Here is a 17,054-nt window from a genome sequence, read left to right as displayed (position 1 = left end):
ATTAAAAGAACCGAATTAAAATACAATCTCGTCACGTATTTTCTCTTACAACTGTAATTTGCCAAGAACCGCTTATTCTCAATCATCGTTAATTAAAAGAAAAGATGAGCGCGGAATTATATTGTTTTCAAATCGACTGTAAGATCGATAAGCGTAAAAACGAGGACCAGCGATTTTAAAACCTCCTGTATCTCGATTAATTCGAGGCATAAGGAGGCAGCAGCACACAACATCGTTGCTGGCTGATGCATTTGATTGTGTGCGTCCGCCAGTCCGACAATCAGTACGAGCAGCCACGCTCATTTTCCGGATGGGTATGTCGGAATTGTGTACGTGTATGGGTTCGCAGTTTAAATGTTCGTTAGAGAGACATCAACCGGATACGAACACAGGAGTGCACCCTCACACGCGCTCTAGAACCTCCTCGTGTCAGCTCGCGCGCGCGACGATGGCGCGTCACAGCGCAATGCGAAGTAACGAGTCTCGAGTGTCGCACTTGAAGCACCCGCCCGCTGCGACGAAGTGGGCACGGCTTAAAGCACCTGAAACACTTTCCTGTGCGCTATTTATGCCAAGCCGGTGGGGTGTTGTGTTTACTTTAAGTCCGCCGGGCCATTGTCGAACCGCGGGAATTACGTCAATTCGACCGGCACGGACGCGATGCTGTTTTTACAGCCTTGTTTGTCGACGGCGGCCAGCTCAGTTCCGAAAACTTTTATCCCGATCTTTCCATTTCGCCGAATTCAAAACAATGCCCCTTTTCAGAGAGAAAGAACGATAGTTCATTTCTTCAACTTATATCGCTAAAAATATTGGCGCGCCCGTATTTTCCGCAATAACCAATTCAATTGTGAATTTCTGAGGAAGAAGAACGCTCGGGGAAAATGTGACGCCGGTTCCACTTCGCGCAGCAGGCACGAATTCGATTCCTTTTGTGAAATTGAAAAATCGGTCTGTTTTATCGGCTGCCGCGTAGAGATTAAATTAGAAAAAGAGAGTATCTTCCTCTGGATCGTATTCACGTTCTATTGTTCGCCCGCGCGCTCAATTGCATATGTGCATATTCCGACCCGTGCTGTTTCCACCGTATACGGTTTAGCGTATCGTGCTGCAGCAGCATGCGCGCGTTTGTATCGTATTCACAAGAGTAGTAGCGGAGTTTTGTAAAAGCGCAGCAGCACACACGGGGTGTGCCTGAAAATCTTAAGCTAAACGGTGTAATGCGCTAAATGGAAAGATCGCGCTCTCATTATGCTATTCAAACCATTCTCATTCCCTCTTCATTCAATTTCTTTAATTTATTTAAAGCCGCGATAGTAACGAAGTAAAATTTCATTTATCTTGAATCTCCGATCAATTTTTATAAATTCACCTTGAATCGATTATTTACGCGGCCCCCGAAAACAATGGTGATATTTTTTTGTCGCGAAAGAAATCCTTCCTTGCGATATTTCTCGATATTTGATTGTGTACATTGTGTCATTCGAATTTTACGCATTACCTCCGCGCATCATTAATATTAAAACATTCCATTCGCATTACGGCACATAGCTGCACGACGCTGCGACGTTGCTTGCAACTATAAATATTGCACATGTTATACTGTTACTACGCCGCAGCTTCATTCTGCTATATCATTTATAATAGATGCAGGAACTATCGCAGTGCAGCGACGATTATATGTTGCAGCCTATTAATGCTTTAGGGGTAAATAAAGGGTCAAGAATCATTTATAATTACTGGAGCATAGAATAATTTGCACTTTATTAATATCAAGTCCCTCAAGTTGCAATACGCGAATATTCTATAATATAATAATTGTTCGGCGATATAAATGATGCAAAGATTATTGCAGCATAGCGTATGCTTTGTACAATAGCAATTACGTTTCCAAGCACGATTATAACGTAATTATAACGGTGTCCTGTTATGTTCTGAAATTGTTAATGTTAGGGAAGAATCTGTAAATAACGTCTCCGATATCCATATTTAATCGGATTATATATTTGTACTCGTGTTATTAATGCAATAACTTAATAAATATTTATATACATGTGCGATAAAGCAATTTATCATTAAAATCGAGGATTGAAAATCATTTAGTTCAACATTTTAATATACACAATAATCAAAGTTGAGAGTATTGTTGTGTGTACAAAATTTATAAATTGCGGAAAAGAATCAAAAGTCAAGCAACAAAGCGGTAAAAATTTTGCGAGAAGTTTCCGACGAACTCGTGCATTTTTGCAGATTATGACAAGCTATTGCGTCGTGCAGAACCTTGTCCTATTCTTACCACAAATTCGTGACAGTTAGTGACAGAAAGTTCGTTCTGTTATTTGAATAAAATTTGAGTCACGCTGTTGTAACAAGCTTTGCTACGTGCTGTCGTGTGCCGCCCGCAGCAAATCTTGCTCTGTTATTTGCATCACACTGTTGTAGCAAGCTCTATACAAGTCTACAGTTGACATAAACTTTGCATCACGTTGTTATCTACAACATTGCTCCTCTCTGTGACAGTAATCCTTGTTTTTGTATTTGAATTACAAAGCGATGATAATTATCGTGAAAATGAATTTAGTAATTTTTCTTTAGCAAGATGAAAGCACAGCAATCTCTTGTTAGTACATTTTATGGTGCAAAATGTCGAGCCCTCTCGTGCAACATATAATTTTAATATGTTTGATTACCGAGATACCTTGTGTGTAAAATTAATGGCGAGATCAAGTTAACTTTAGAATTAGAAATTAAGAAAACGAGGTTAGAAAAGAAAATTATTTGTAAAGTAATTTTAGTTAAATGAAAGTAATTTTAGTCGGGAAATGAAAAATTGACGAACTTTAAAAATCTCGAAAATTGTGGAATCTTAAATGTTTCATGATTTCAAACAGAGCGAAAAAACGCCATGCTGTTGGACGATATAGAGCCAGTAGCTTCGCGTCGCGTATTACAGCGACGCGTTGTAAAAGTCGAATTTTTCGAAATACGTCTCTTTGCATGCAGGGAACGACAGGGTGTGTACAACTAGTTTCCAAGTTCAAACATTTCATATTTTGGCGTGTTCAAGTTTGCCCCTATATTCTTACGTTAGAATTAGGAAAGTTTAATCGAAACTATAGGACGCGACTTGTCGAACACTGGAAAAACTTTCGCGGCAGAACGCGTGATGACCATAGCAAATTTAGCCGACGAGCTGAAAGTGTCACTCGCCAGCTGTCGTCTTCCACCGGTCTGAACATTGAAAAAAGTGAATTGTTTTTCAACTCTAGTTGAGAAGAAAATCAATTCTCAAGAAGTGCCATCCTTCTCGCGCGAATAAGTCGTTACGGTATGCGTGACATAGTACATCTAAAGTAAGTGGATTTCACCAAGTATTGTCATATCGCAGATCCTTTGAAAAAAAAGTTTAAATTGAAGGAAAAGGAAAGAAGTTTTAGAGCTGTTTGAAATAATTATCGTATTAAAGTGGACTTAAAGCTATTATTTTTTTTACATAAAGAATTGTGCTAACAAATATCTTAATATCGCAATTATTCTTTGAAATATTTACAACTATTAAATAAATAATTGCATTACCCTTTGCGATTTTATCTATTTAATTGTTTATTTAGCAGTTATCGCTTCTGACGAAACTAATTAGCAGATTCTTCGTTGTAACATATTTCAATACTTCGTTTTCTCGTTTACGTTCATACCGGTATCGCAATTATTCTGATTTAAATAATTGTTTAATTTGCCAAGTTAAAAGTCTTGATAATTAAATTTTTTATCTGAATGAAACGCATTTTAAATTCTTTATGAAGCGAGGTATCATTTATTTAAAATTTTATCCGATAAAACTCTTACATTTACAAAGCTTTCTATTAAAATTATAAAGGAATCGACAAAATTGACTCGAGAATCCATCAGGAAAAAATAACGCAGTAACGATATGAGAATATATGTCTGCAGAGATAAAAAAAAAGAAGAGTAGAACGCTGCACTTTATCTTGCACGCAACAAGAACATATTTCGAAGATGCGGCGTATAATAGTAAGAAAAGGCCAGGTGTTCTATTTCAACCGCGTCATTAAATTAAATAGTAACTCGCGCGATATATACTCGCTACTACACGCCAAATGACAACCGCTCGCCGGTTAATCTGCGGGTTAAAGCATAATCGTCTTCGCCGCGGGCGCAGGAAAATTGAAAAGAGAAACGGCTGACGCAGCTCGGCGTCTCAGTCGTGAAATTACACTCGTCGTCTGACTTTATTCGAAACAATGGATATCAGCGGAGACAGTAACGTGCATGCGAGTTAGTGGGCAATGCTTAAAAATCTATTATTGCAGTTGTCATTTACGTACGACGATCGTCACGATTTTACGGACAGAAAATTGAATTGGAAATAAATTTAATATAGAGACAAGAAAGGTAGTTTTCAACACAAAACGGTTTCGAATATCAATATTTTTCGTTTGCGTGTTTTAAATACGACTATTCCACTTTACGAATCAAAACTATTTGTAGAGCTATCTATAAAATTATTCACATTCACTTCTTTTAAAATTCTTTTTCCAAAAAAATGACGGATTTTTATTCGAAAAGAATTTATTCACCAAAGTATCTTACATCATTTTATAAATAAAATAATTATATTAATATATCTGCGATGTAGATAAATTGAAGCGCATATAGTATGTTATTTACAGATGTTATTTATGGATTGAATTTGCGCATGTTTGATTGGCTAATTATCATTATTGTCCCAAAATTCCTATTTGATATGATACATAATAAATACGTATGTGGCAAATAACATGGAACGCTGGAGGATTGAAGTGGTAGCGATTGTTGTTTAAGTTTTGATCCATCATGCATAAAATTTGCATGCTAATAACGGTTAGCGAAGTTGTAAATAAAGCGCAATATGTCGGAAAATGGCAGGCGCGGTCAACGGTGAGCACTCGCGAATATTAGCGGTGTCTATAAATTCCAAACTTTGTAATGTAATTCAAACGGGACAAATGTAAGTTACTCCAATGCGGTGGTACGCGGAATGATGTATTATCGGGCGTCACGTGCGATACAATTTATCGTCCGTTTCTTGCTGTTCGCGCTCGGCCCGCACGTTTGCGAAATCTGCACACTTTTTTGCGATATTATTTTATCGAGAGCAGAAGCTCTCTCTCTCTCTCTCTCTCTCTCTCTCTCTCTCTCTCTCTCTCTCTCTCTCTCTCTCTCTAGAATTTTTTCTGTCTTATGAATACGAAGAAAGGGAGGAATAAATTTCGACACGAATAAGCATTATTGTTGTATGACCGCGCTCTCTGCTGTTTCCGGTGTGTCGTTCCGCCCGAGTTGAGAGCAATACTTAACTTGTCGGCGCGCCACGGGAAACTTTTCGCAGAATGCCTGCGACTAATGCCTATAGCCGAATTTATTCGCAGCTTTGGCCGCGTAAAACAGACTGCACTTGGAAACACGTATATTCTACTTACTGCGAAAGTACAAATGTTTCACAGCACCTTGCCACATTTCCTTGGCACAATACCCTTGAATTCCCCTTTATCTCGTTTCTTGGTATTTCGGCTAAAGAGGATATTTAAGTTGCTTCGTTAAAAACTTTCGAATTACCTGACTGTAAACGTTTTCTGCGCGAGATATATACATGGTGTTACTGAAATACTTGAGCAAACTTCAGAATTGAGTTCGTTACGTCGAAACAAAGGGGAAAGTTCATGTAAACACGTGTCCGGGAATGAGTGAGCTTTAAGTTATAATTGAAATCGTACTTCATTGAATGCTGTGTCTTTTTTCACACAATGCTATAAGTATTATAAGACCTGTATTATTTCCTGAATAATTTCAGTTAATGAACTCTTATCCGTCCAAGTTTTTCGCTCACAATAAATACGTACAGTACGCAACATAGTATTTCGTAACAATGACTTTTTTTTTTTAGAGAAAGTCGTCACCGAACGTATATTTCCACTGGAATATTCTTTATATAAAATTGAATATCCTTTTTTTGATCTGGAACTAGTGTTATTCAGTTACGTTCAGGGTAGAAAGAAACAATTTAATTACCGTCCATTGTTATCGACATCTTGAGGAACTTTGATGCGGACTTACTCTCATCGCATTTTTCACATCGCTCCGAGGTATCAATTCGCGAAGGAAATAAGCTGAACGTGTGTGCACGCGCGCGCTCCAGATATGCTTCTTTGAGAGAACTCTGAAGTAGATGGAATTTCGAGGCAAGACCGAGGCGCGCGAGGTTTGAGGTATACATGTGGCAGATACTTTAATTCGTCAGACTCGTCCGATATCGCTCCACGCGTTTTAATTAAAACTTTCCGGCTTGAAAAGAAACTTTGATCGGTTGCAAAAAGCGGATTACTTAATTCTGTAGAAAAACGAATATAAAGGAGAATCCGTCCTGTCGGACGAATCTTCCCGTTTACTCCCGGATAAGTACGCTTTCCCCTCTCCTTCGCCCCGGTCACCCGTCTGAAAGTTACGCTGACAGGAACCAGCCGGAATATTCGAATCAGCCGACGAACAAAGGGAACAAAAAAAAAAAATTTGGAATCGCGAGAAGTTCCCGCGGTGCCACATTGTGCCGCCGCGCCGGCACGATGTCCCGAAGTCGAATTTATCCGCGGGTTAAAGCGTAAAATCGGCCAGCCGGCCGCCGCAGGCTTGAAACTGGTGAAATCGTATTATCCGATGAATATGCAGTGCGATTTTGCGGTCGAAAGTTTTCAGTCGGTTGTAACTCGCCGTGCTGTTTCTGCTTCCGCCCGCGCACCACGATCGTGGAATCGTGCGCGGTGCGGCAAGGCGCGGCCCGGGATTCGCAGAGACGTATTCTAATTAGAACAAAAACCGGAATACATCACGCGGCTGTTCCCGAATCACATCCGCACCCGCAATACCGTTCGGCTGCTTAATTGGTTCCTTTGCCCGCCGTTACCGGGCGCGCCACGGCAAGAAATCATTTAGGGTACGGAAATTAATTAAGAATTACGTGGCGAGCGGCGATTAACTTATATTAATTGTATGGCCGAACTTGCGGATTAGTCAGCTCTTCGTGAGAAAGGCGACTTGAGGGATATTCGGCGCTCAATTCATCTTGATACTTTGAGAAGGCTTGTAAGAGAGGATCGAGTTAATGAACGGATTTCAGAGATATTTGCAACACAGAAGCATCTGAGCTACGTGAGATGTAACTAGATAGAAAAGTTATTATTGGTATGCAGATTTTTCTGACAGTAATTTTTGAAGGAATCAACTTTGAACGTTTATGTCAGAATATCAATATTTGAATTTAAATTTTTAATACGATTTGAAACTTACATTCTTTCATTTCGCGTGTGTGTGATATTTCCTGTATGATAGATAATATGAAAATTTTTAATAAAATTTTCAATACAGTTGATTTTAAGAAACAGAAAATGGGAACAAAAGCATCTGTTGGTTGTAAAAACATGAAGCAATATGATCGTATTATATTTATACAATTCTTTAGTATGAAGCAATTATTTTGTATTTAAAGTATTATTTTTTATAAGAAGGATATATACATATGTATATATTTGACCTAATGTTAAAATGAATAATTTAATACAATGATATTTCTCATAATTCTTGAAACTTTTATTTCGTTTTATCGATTTTGTCGATATTATCTGATATTTTTAGGAATTTAATCGGCTAAGTAGAATTAGATTCTAGGATTTGATACATTCGAATAACGACGCATTCGAGGATAATTTGCCTCTCGGAACATAATTCGATTTCTCTATCCTGCTAAATGTATCCTCGTTACCCAATTTCGTGATCGAGCTATCGCTTCGAATTACTATCTAATTCGTTACAGCCAACAAAATCATTCGTTGAAAAAAATTGTAAAGAGATAATCGTATATAACGTAACAAAATTGAGGTATCGCAAAAATCGAAAGAACATTTGAAAATAGAATATGTGAAAAATTAGGACGAATTTGAAGGATTACTACACGCTTTTAAAACTCTCGATGCGATATTCCTTAGATACTTTTTATTGTCTAAATAATGTGTGGATGTTGTTTGTAAATACTTATTGACGTAATAACGAGTAGAACGTTATTTGGTGCATTCTTATTTATGTATGTTGCTGGACATGTATGTTCCTATTGGTCTTTCCCCTTCCTGTGGTATACGCAAACTCGAAATGCCCCTCCTGTGACATCTTCCACTAATTAGTTCGGTTTGAGACGGAGCGAAAGACGGATGTGCTGCATTAATCTCCGCGTTTCAACCGGTCATCTGAATGTTAGTACACCTTAGAGAAATATGTAGATGTAGAAAACCATCTTTGTATCTTTTTACACGCGTATCTGAACGTGTTATTAACAAAGTAGCAAAGTAAGACATTAAAAATATTTTATTTATACGGATAGATTTTGAAGTTTGAATTTTTATTTTGTGATTGATCAATTTCTATTTTGTAGATACATTTATAAATGGTTCTTATTTAACAAGAAATTTTTTTGCAGTATCAATCGGGTGATCAATATTTCTGGAAAGAAACATTTCAAATTTTTAATGATGTTTTTGCTTTCTGCTAGCAATCCAATTTTCTAATTGTTTAAAGAATTATTGTTTGTCTGTAACATTTAAATCAGTTCATAAACTCATTACATTTTTAATTTCTTTTTTCCGACAAACGTCTCAGAGATATCATCAATCATGGGAGAAAAGGATTAGCGTTCTAGGATTGAGTTTGGGTTCTCATGTTTGAGAAAAACGCAACGATGAAAGGAAATTCTTTATGAGAATATGCGGCTTACCGTGCGCATTTCGTTGAGGCGTGACCAACCGAAATTATCGAGGAAACTGGAATTTCCCGGTTGGCCATGAGACGTCGTAAAGATATAACATAGCACTGGAGAAGGAGTTGAATAGCTTGTTCAAGGATTTCTGCTTGGCAGTATGCAGCTGCAGCTCCTGTCGTAACCTACCTACCCTTCCCTACCTTACCTTCTCCCTCTCGTCGCTCCTCTCCTTCTTGCTGTTTCGTATAGACCGTGTCTCTTAACGTTGCCTCGAGGCTGCGAGGTGGTCGGCTTAAGCAAGGAGAGCGAGAGTATCGAGTCACGGCAAGCAACGTTTGATTTTTGATACGCAAGCGGATAATAATGTTCTATAATTAGAACTGCGGTTGAATTTTTCGTGTAACTTTTCGAGAAAAAATCAATGCTCCATTTTCCATTCAAATTCACGCGCTACCATTCTCCCTTTTCTAATGCTAATCTGCAAACTTTCCTGCGTCTATTTCGATTTTTTACACTTACAATTAGTGAATTTTTTCTAAAATTATATGCATTAAATTGATAAATAATTAGAGAGCATTTACGCGATGTAAACACAATAGACAATCAGTGTCAATATTTTCAAAATTGTGCATTTATTTTTGGCATAATTTTTTCCAGGGTGATAAACAAAATTTTATTGATTGTCCGTTATTTCTGTGTCGCAACTCGACTGTGAAATCCGATTAGTCTGAACTGTTCATTTTTTTTTTTTTATTTTTTTTTTTTTTAATAATTGTAATTTGTGTGGAAAGAATTTTGATTTATTTATTATTTATCTTTGTATCGGAGGAAGTACTCATACATGAGATGAGAGGATATGACTTTGATGCATATCTAAAGCAAGCTGAGCGATGTAGATCAAAGTCAGGAAATGTTAGCCCTCTTGCCGCGGGGCGGATCGTTATTTCGTCAATGCATCTTCTCGATGCATCACGATGTAAAGAATAATAATACGGTATGTTACTCCTCTCAGTTTGAATACTAATGCGCGCACCACTGAGGAGGATGGAAATAAGCCTTACGTCGTCATTGTTATGACGAGCGCGTTGTCGTCGGATTAAAATTCAACCACTCGCGGCGGTATTCATTTATTCTCATTTCCCTCGCCGAGAGAAGAGATCGCGCGAGGGTCCAGAAAGATTTAACGTCGCGTTACATTTAATTCTATCGCGTATAGCTTATGCGATATAAATTATACCTTAAAGTCGGCCTTAACGCTTAAAGCGACTTTACACTTTTCGCGGATCCGGCTCTAAATCTGCCGAAGCGGTAAGTCGTAAAATTAATGCGATTCGAGGGAATTATTAAAACCGTGGCTTTTCCTCGCGCAAAGAAACGCGGCAGAGAACAACGGCACTGCGAATCGATATGTTCTTCCCCCCCCCCTCCCCCTTTCCTCCCTCCCCGTCGAAAGGGATTAAGATCCCGTTTAAATCATCTCGATTTTCATACGAGAGTATTAATCTTCGGCTGACCTCTAATCGGATTTTGCTGTACAAACTCGCGTACTTCGCAGTGTACGTGACGCGAAGTCGACCGAGAGCCAAGGTAGTAATGTTTGCTCTATCTTGCCTGTTTCAGAAACTGCAATGGTCCAGCACCGAGGCCCATCGTCAGCTTTGCTACTTGAAGGGGCGCAACGACGACGAGTGCCAGAATTACGTGCGAGTGTTCGGCAGGCAAGGTCCTGATCGCTTCCTCGTTTGCGGCACGAATGCCTACAAACCACTCTGCAGACAGTTCACGATCAAGGTAAGCTCATAAATCCCGTAGCATGCAGCACGATTCTTAATTGCGTGTCAGCACTTGGAAAATGATAAATTCGCATAAAACAAGAAATAGATGTGCTATTATATATTTTGTATCCAATGTAAAACCAACTTTTTCAATACAAAACTTTGTTTTTGAGAAAATTAGTTTTGAAAATTGGACGATCAATTTGCCTCATTTTTAATCTTGAATAACTTTACATTAGATTTCATGCTCATTAAAATATCTACAAAATAATGAACGTTGTGTGCACTAAGCACACTACAAAGTAATTGAAATTACCGAATAAATTATTTATCGAATATCCAGATCGTCTTTACGTTTTTATGTAGACATATTTTTGTTTTTATTTTAATAATATTGAAACGAGAATACATCAATTTGCAACACGCTATTGAAAATTATACGAGTACCGATGGGGAAAAGATTACTAATTTTTCAATATTTTTAAATTTAATCTCGAAAAAGAGAATTTTATTTTACTAATAAAAATATTTGTTCTGTATTTTTTATTTTAAATTAACTCCTCAAGTATTGACACGCAGTTATAAATTTCTGTGCTTTTTAATACCGACGCTGTCCAGCACATTTTCAGCGCATTACGCTGAAGGACAGTAACAAAGCACAGTAATAATGTATCGCGCGAAATCAAGCGTATGAGTATCGCGTATCGCGTATGAGTTGGCTAATGTGTAGAAGAACGAACGATTGACTTCGACAGGTAATTTTCTCGGAGGGATTCGAAAACGTACCGGAATTTAACCGCGCAATTGGTAAACCACATTTAACCCTTCGTGTTTGTACAATATGTACGGGAATGAGACGCCCCAGGGTTACCGCAATGGCATCGTTATATCCGTAACGGTATTGCTAACATTTCCTGAAAGTTTCATGCAATATTCCGGCGCATGGCTTTCAAATTACATAACGCTTTCATCGTGCACATGTGTCGGAGACTCGAGCCTTCGTATCGAATTACAAAGCGTCGTAAAATGATCGTAACTAGATGATGGTTACGTCCCGCGAAATGTTTCTTTATAGTCAATTAAATTCGGCGGACATCGCTGGTTGGTTGATTAAGCAATAACGATTATTGATTTCTGCGGTTCGCGAGAGATCGCGATTAGCCAATACGCGCTGAAAAAATTAGTCGTTTGCCAACTTCCGAGCTTTGTGCATATCGCGCAACACACTCCTTTTGCTCGTTCTGTTCAATTTCGGCTTAAAGTCATGCTGCAATTAAAAGCTTCGGCGCAACAGTGGTTTAACCTACTTTCGCGAGAACTTGAGAAAATTAATCTAAATTGTATTTTCCCAACTTCAAGATTAATTTTTCCGAATTCTTAGAAAAGTGGACTAAATCACTGTTGCGCTGAACTCTTCAATTACATTATTCTCATTTGCATTCATTGTCATTTATCATTCGGACTGTCACGTTGCTCGGGCAAAGTCTTTGGTTTTTTAACAACGTGATACATTTTTCTTAAATATACGTCAGACGATTTGTTGCTTGCGTGATGAGAAACTCATGTACTGTGCGCAATCAATGTGCGTGTATTTAAAACAGAGAGAATATGTACATTAACGGGATAAGGTGATATAATATAATATAGTTGAAAAATTATTAAAAGCACAAAGGAATAGTGTAAAACCGGAAAATTTCTTACTTTAATAATTTTCTCCCTTGTTCTCAAGTACCTCAATTATTCGCTCTGGCAGAGATTTATAAAGTCTCTGAATTTCTTTCTGTTCTAACTTTATCCATTCTTCCTTGCACGTCTTTAATTCATTGTAATTAATGGTATGAAATTGCTTTTTACCTAAATATACAGCACGTACGAACATCCCGTAGCAATTTGTGATAATTTAAATTTAAATCAAATTCAGAAAACGCATCGGCAATTTTAAAACAAAAACATTTATTCTAAAAACTATTGTTTTACAATCTTCATTGTGAGTGTTACAGCATTATTTTTTATTTTATTTTTTATTTAATTTGTATTCGTGTTTATTTTCCATATCTAAACTATATTAATTAAACACAATTAAAAAATTTTATTATACTTTAATTTTTTTGGTTTAAAAAGAAAAAACGCAAATGCAACAGATATACGCTTGTCAAAGTAAAAAATGTTATTTTATGCGCACTAGCTATCTTATCATTTAAAATTTGTGATTTCTTTACATTTGCACTTTTCACTATCAGAATCTATTCGATTGAAAAACCGAGAATTTCCCGTAGCATTTAGTAATCGTGATTAGTTTGAGACGCGTAAACGTGACTGAAAAAGGAAAATTAACAGCGAGTTTCGCAGTCGAGTTGGATGTAAGTGAAATTACGGATCGAATAAATAAATTCTTTACGCGGCGCTCACGAAGGCGGCACCCGTACATATAGAGCGATCGCGGCAAGACGTCGTGGCGCCCGGCGTCTTAATAATGGCACGTCGTGGAAACGCGTCGTCATGGCGGCAACGACGACCAAGGCGGATAGGGCAGAAGGAAAAAAAAAGGAAAAGTGGCACGAAAGCGTGATTTATCTGCTCGTATATCTTTTACTTCTCTTTCTCTTTCTCTCTCTTTCCTTCCGATCTCAAACAGATGACGCGGAGTTGCTGCTGTCCGTGCAGGTACACGAAGACCCGGTAACTGACATAAAACCAACGAGATAAGGGCATATCTTTGTTCAGATGCATTTATCTGCCATTAAATCGCGTTTATTGCGAGTAAATTATAACATTATAAAATAAACGGCGAGGGGATGAGTTATACAGCGCGCTCTATGCGTAGAGCATATAAAAAAACGTTATAATCGTTCGGGCAGATAATTACTGGATAATGAGACACCGAGGAACATTTTAATATCGTCATTATATCTAAATGATAGTAAATTGTCAAACGTTTTAATTGTTATATAAATATTACAAAGGTATTTAACTTTGTTTTTCTACAATAATTAAAATTTAATTGAAATCGACGTAGAAGGACAGTTAAAATATGATTAATTTGATTAATTTGTTAAAATTATTTAAAATTTTTAATTTGCATTGACGATTTTAATTATTTTATATTGAACATTATATCTATTTTAAAAGTAAGTCTGATTTCACAATTCTGATTTGACGAGTTTTATGAAATTGAGAAAAATTGAACAGTGATTATTTTCAATTTATTAAATGGTACAAATTTTCACAATTTTAACACAGGACTACGCTTTTCGACACTTATATACCGATTTAAAATGTTTTCAAATTGATACTTTATTTTAAAATTTGAAAAGAGCTCAATAATAACTATTTTAAACTTATCAAATGAAACAATTTTCAACATTTTAACAGATTATATTTTTATACGAGTTCCAAATATTTTCAAATTAATTCTTTATTTTATTGATAAAAGATTTCAATGCCATTGTTTAACTCAATATGGATAAAGATTTGCAAAAATTAGGTTTTTTTAAAAGCTTTTTTCCAGAACTCTTTATTAATCTTTTTTCTAATATTTTTTTTTATTAAAAAGTATACAATATGTTTAAAACATTTTGTATATGCAATTTAAAAAGGAAGTATTATGTAAATAACGAATTATCATATTTAAGATGTCAAAAGGATTCATGCACGCATACGTATATCAACATAATTTGCATAAATCGTGTAGATTCAAAAGAAGTTTTTGTATTTCAAATAGCTGTGAAAAGATATATGCCCGTTACATTTCTCTCTATGCTGAATGCATAAGTCATTCTCTTATCACTCGTGTCTAATGAGGTTTATACTTACTGGAATAAATGCACAATAGTTTAACTCTGTTAGAGCAAAGGAATATTAAAAAGTACGCTTGTACCCGTCTTTTACAAACATTGCATGAGACTGGAAAAATATTCCACGAGAAAAGTGTAGAAAAAACATTATTAATATTAATTTTTTCTTTGAAAAGATAAAATTACATTGAAAAATAAAAACAATATTCAAGAGCTAGCGTTTCAATATGCCAGACATTTAGTTTTTGTTTATGTTTGAAAATTAATAGAATAAAATTAATCGCGCGATCTTTTTGCGATGGAAATGAAACTCAGATTAATTGAAACACGGTAACGAAGTTTAGAATCGCAAAAGTGCACCGTGTGTGTACGAAACGGCAGTGACGTACGTGGTATGAGATTCGAATGTTACTCTCGAAGTAATCAGTCGGTGGAGCTTCTAAATTCCCAGGAAGACGTATCGACGAGTCTTCGCGGAAGTAACTGGCGTCTCTCTAGGACATCGCGATACCTTATCATTCCGCTTCCGGAACCGGGAGGGAATTTATTTACCGGGGTAATTCCTCTCGATCCGTGATGGAAAACTGATGTGCCGCCCTCGCGTCTCACGCGAGTTCTAATTCCCGCGCCCACGAGAGCCGGCAATTTTACTTCCGTATTATACGCCATTAAAAACTCATCCGTTGCAACCGCGTGTACGCCGACGAATAAATCATACGCAAAGTAGGTCTGCTTTTCACCCGAAGTTTTCAGTAAACACGCAAGATTTACGTCACGAGAACTTTTGCAAAAAAAGGGGGGAAGACCGAGAAAGAGAAAAAAAAAAACCGGTCAGAAACTTGGTTGAAATAAATTTCAGCGTATGTTCGACGACGCGACGATGCTAGATCGTGCCGTTTACAATTGCAACGATCAATACGACGCAAGATACGCGGAAAAAATGGCGCAGTACTCGCGCAACGAGGAGGTTCGCTTTACACACACAAACGGAAATTTTGTTGTCGCGTTAAATTTTTCGTCGCTATCGCCAACCACTATACAGCGCGATTGCATTTTTCACTTCGCGTTGCTTTCTTTAAAATTTTTATTTTCGACGAATTGATCAACCTTTATACGACAGAGCATATCTAGAAATAAATCACAGCATACTTTTGTACTTATAGATAAATAATCGTTTTACGTTCTACTAATTGCTTGCGCACATCGCGCTACAATCGTTAATACTGAGAAAATTACGAGAGATTACATTATCTACGTAAACATTTCAATGATCAAACATTTCGAAGCATATGAAAATTTCACAAGCGTTTTTGGATCGCATTAAAATGTATGATATGCTTTGAATTGAAATGCAATATCGTGACGTCTGTAGTGTTCTTGAAATGTTTCCGGGAGGAGGGGATATTCTGATACCGCGAGGAGTAAGTAACATCATGGACTACTTAATTGGGCCGCGAACTAAAGCGCGCTTTGGTTATGAAAAAAAGATTAAGCGCCGCGCGTATTTCCAGCGCGTATAAGAGTCCGACCGTAACATCAATTTTTTTTGCAGCTCTTCTACGTGCTAACCAAGAATTAATTTTTTCATGGTAAGCATAATCGCTACCGTTTCCACTGTAAGCAACGATGTTAACATCCCGATTTAATCTCGCAATAACAACGATATGAGAGACAATTATTTTTTTATATTGTCGCCGAGTGTCGCTTTAGCGATCTGCATTATTTGTTCAAACCGAATGATTCGAAAATATCTTAAAATTTTCCTTCATAAATGCTCGCACGGAAATATTTATTAAAACATCATGCATAATTGTGAAATGTTGAGAAAGAATCGATTAATCGCAAATGCGATTAGTTTTTTATTTGTTGAAAACAGCGGAACGTAACGCGGAATGGCAACTGCAAATAACATCGATTCGATTCAATTAAATGCGTGCCTGTGAATTGTAATTTTGATATTTAAATATAAGGTAACTTACGCGCAACTGATGAGGGAGTTTAATTAATGTTATTTTATTGCCGTAAGGAAGATATTTAATTGAAACGGCAGAAATTTATACAGCGATGAGAATAAATTTGCAATTACAACGAGGCAATCTGTTATTTATGTATTCACAAAGAAAAATTTGTCGTGGTAATGAAAAATTTGTTAGCACAAACGAACTTCCCTCTCGTGTGCCAATGTTATAACATTTTTTCTTTTTTTTTTTTTTTTTATTTTTTTCATTTTTATACAACGAGCTTGTATCTATCCACAGCAGCATGAATCTTTGACGCGATGGAGTACATCCAATTGACGCACTCTGCACACCCGACGGAAGGCTCAATTTTTACTTGCAACGGAAATACGTGCTTGCTGCGATTTCAACTCGAACAAAGCTAATACCTCGTAATCGAATAAATTTCCAATTCTAGCAGTCTTATTTCACGACATTCTATTATGGAACAGTAATGAGATTAGATCGTGAAGCGGTGATGTAATAAAAGATGGATCAAAAGTTCATCAGTGCTTCCGTCAGACTTCGCGCCGCGTAAAACCCTTTATAAATGTCTCGAGGAAAGTCCCGCGGATGTCTCAAATACATCATTGAACACGTAACAAACATCTATTGTTAATAAATTTTTGCGTGAGCGTGAAGAGAGTTTTGAGAATAATTTCTTCACGCGAAATTATTAGAGCGGTCA

The 17,054-nt window shown here is 37.0% G+C and overlaps 1 protein-coding gene across 5 annotated transcripts in view; it reads left to right on the top strand.

Annotated features, from left to right (window-relative positions):
* The window catches only part of LOC105670446 (semaphorin-1A-like), a 213,091-nt gene that overhangs the window by 148,649 nt on the left and 47,388 nt on the right, over positions 1 to 17,054 (top strand). For all 5 annotated transcript variants that reach the window (XR_010891135.1, XM_067358755.1, XM_067358763.1 and 2 more), the window contains exon 5: positions 10,421 to 10,591. Coding sequence is in view for 4 of the 5 variants with exons in the window: in XM_067358755.1 (XP_067214856.1) it covers positions 10,421 to 10,591 (171 nt within the window). In the remaining variant the exon portion in view is untranslated. The remainder of the gene's footprint in view (positions 1 to 10,420; positions 10,592 to 17,054) is intronic.

Source organism: Linepithema humile, chromosome 1 (genome assembly GCF_040581485.1).
Source record: "Linepithema humile isolate Giens D197 chromosome 1, Lhum_UNIL_v1.0, whole genome shotgun sequence".
Classification (NCBI taxonomy): Eukaryota; Metazoa; Arthropoda; class Insecta; order Hymenoptera; family Formicidae; genus Linepithema; species Linepithema humile.
This window is presented reverse-complemented; position numbering and strand designations above follow the sequence as displayed.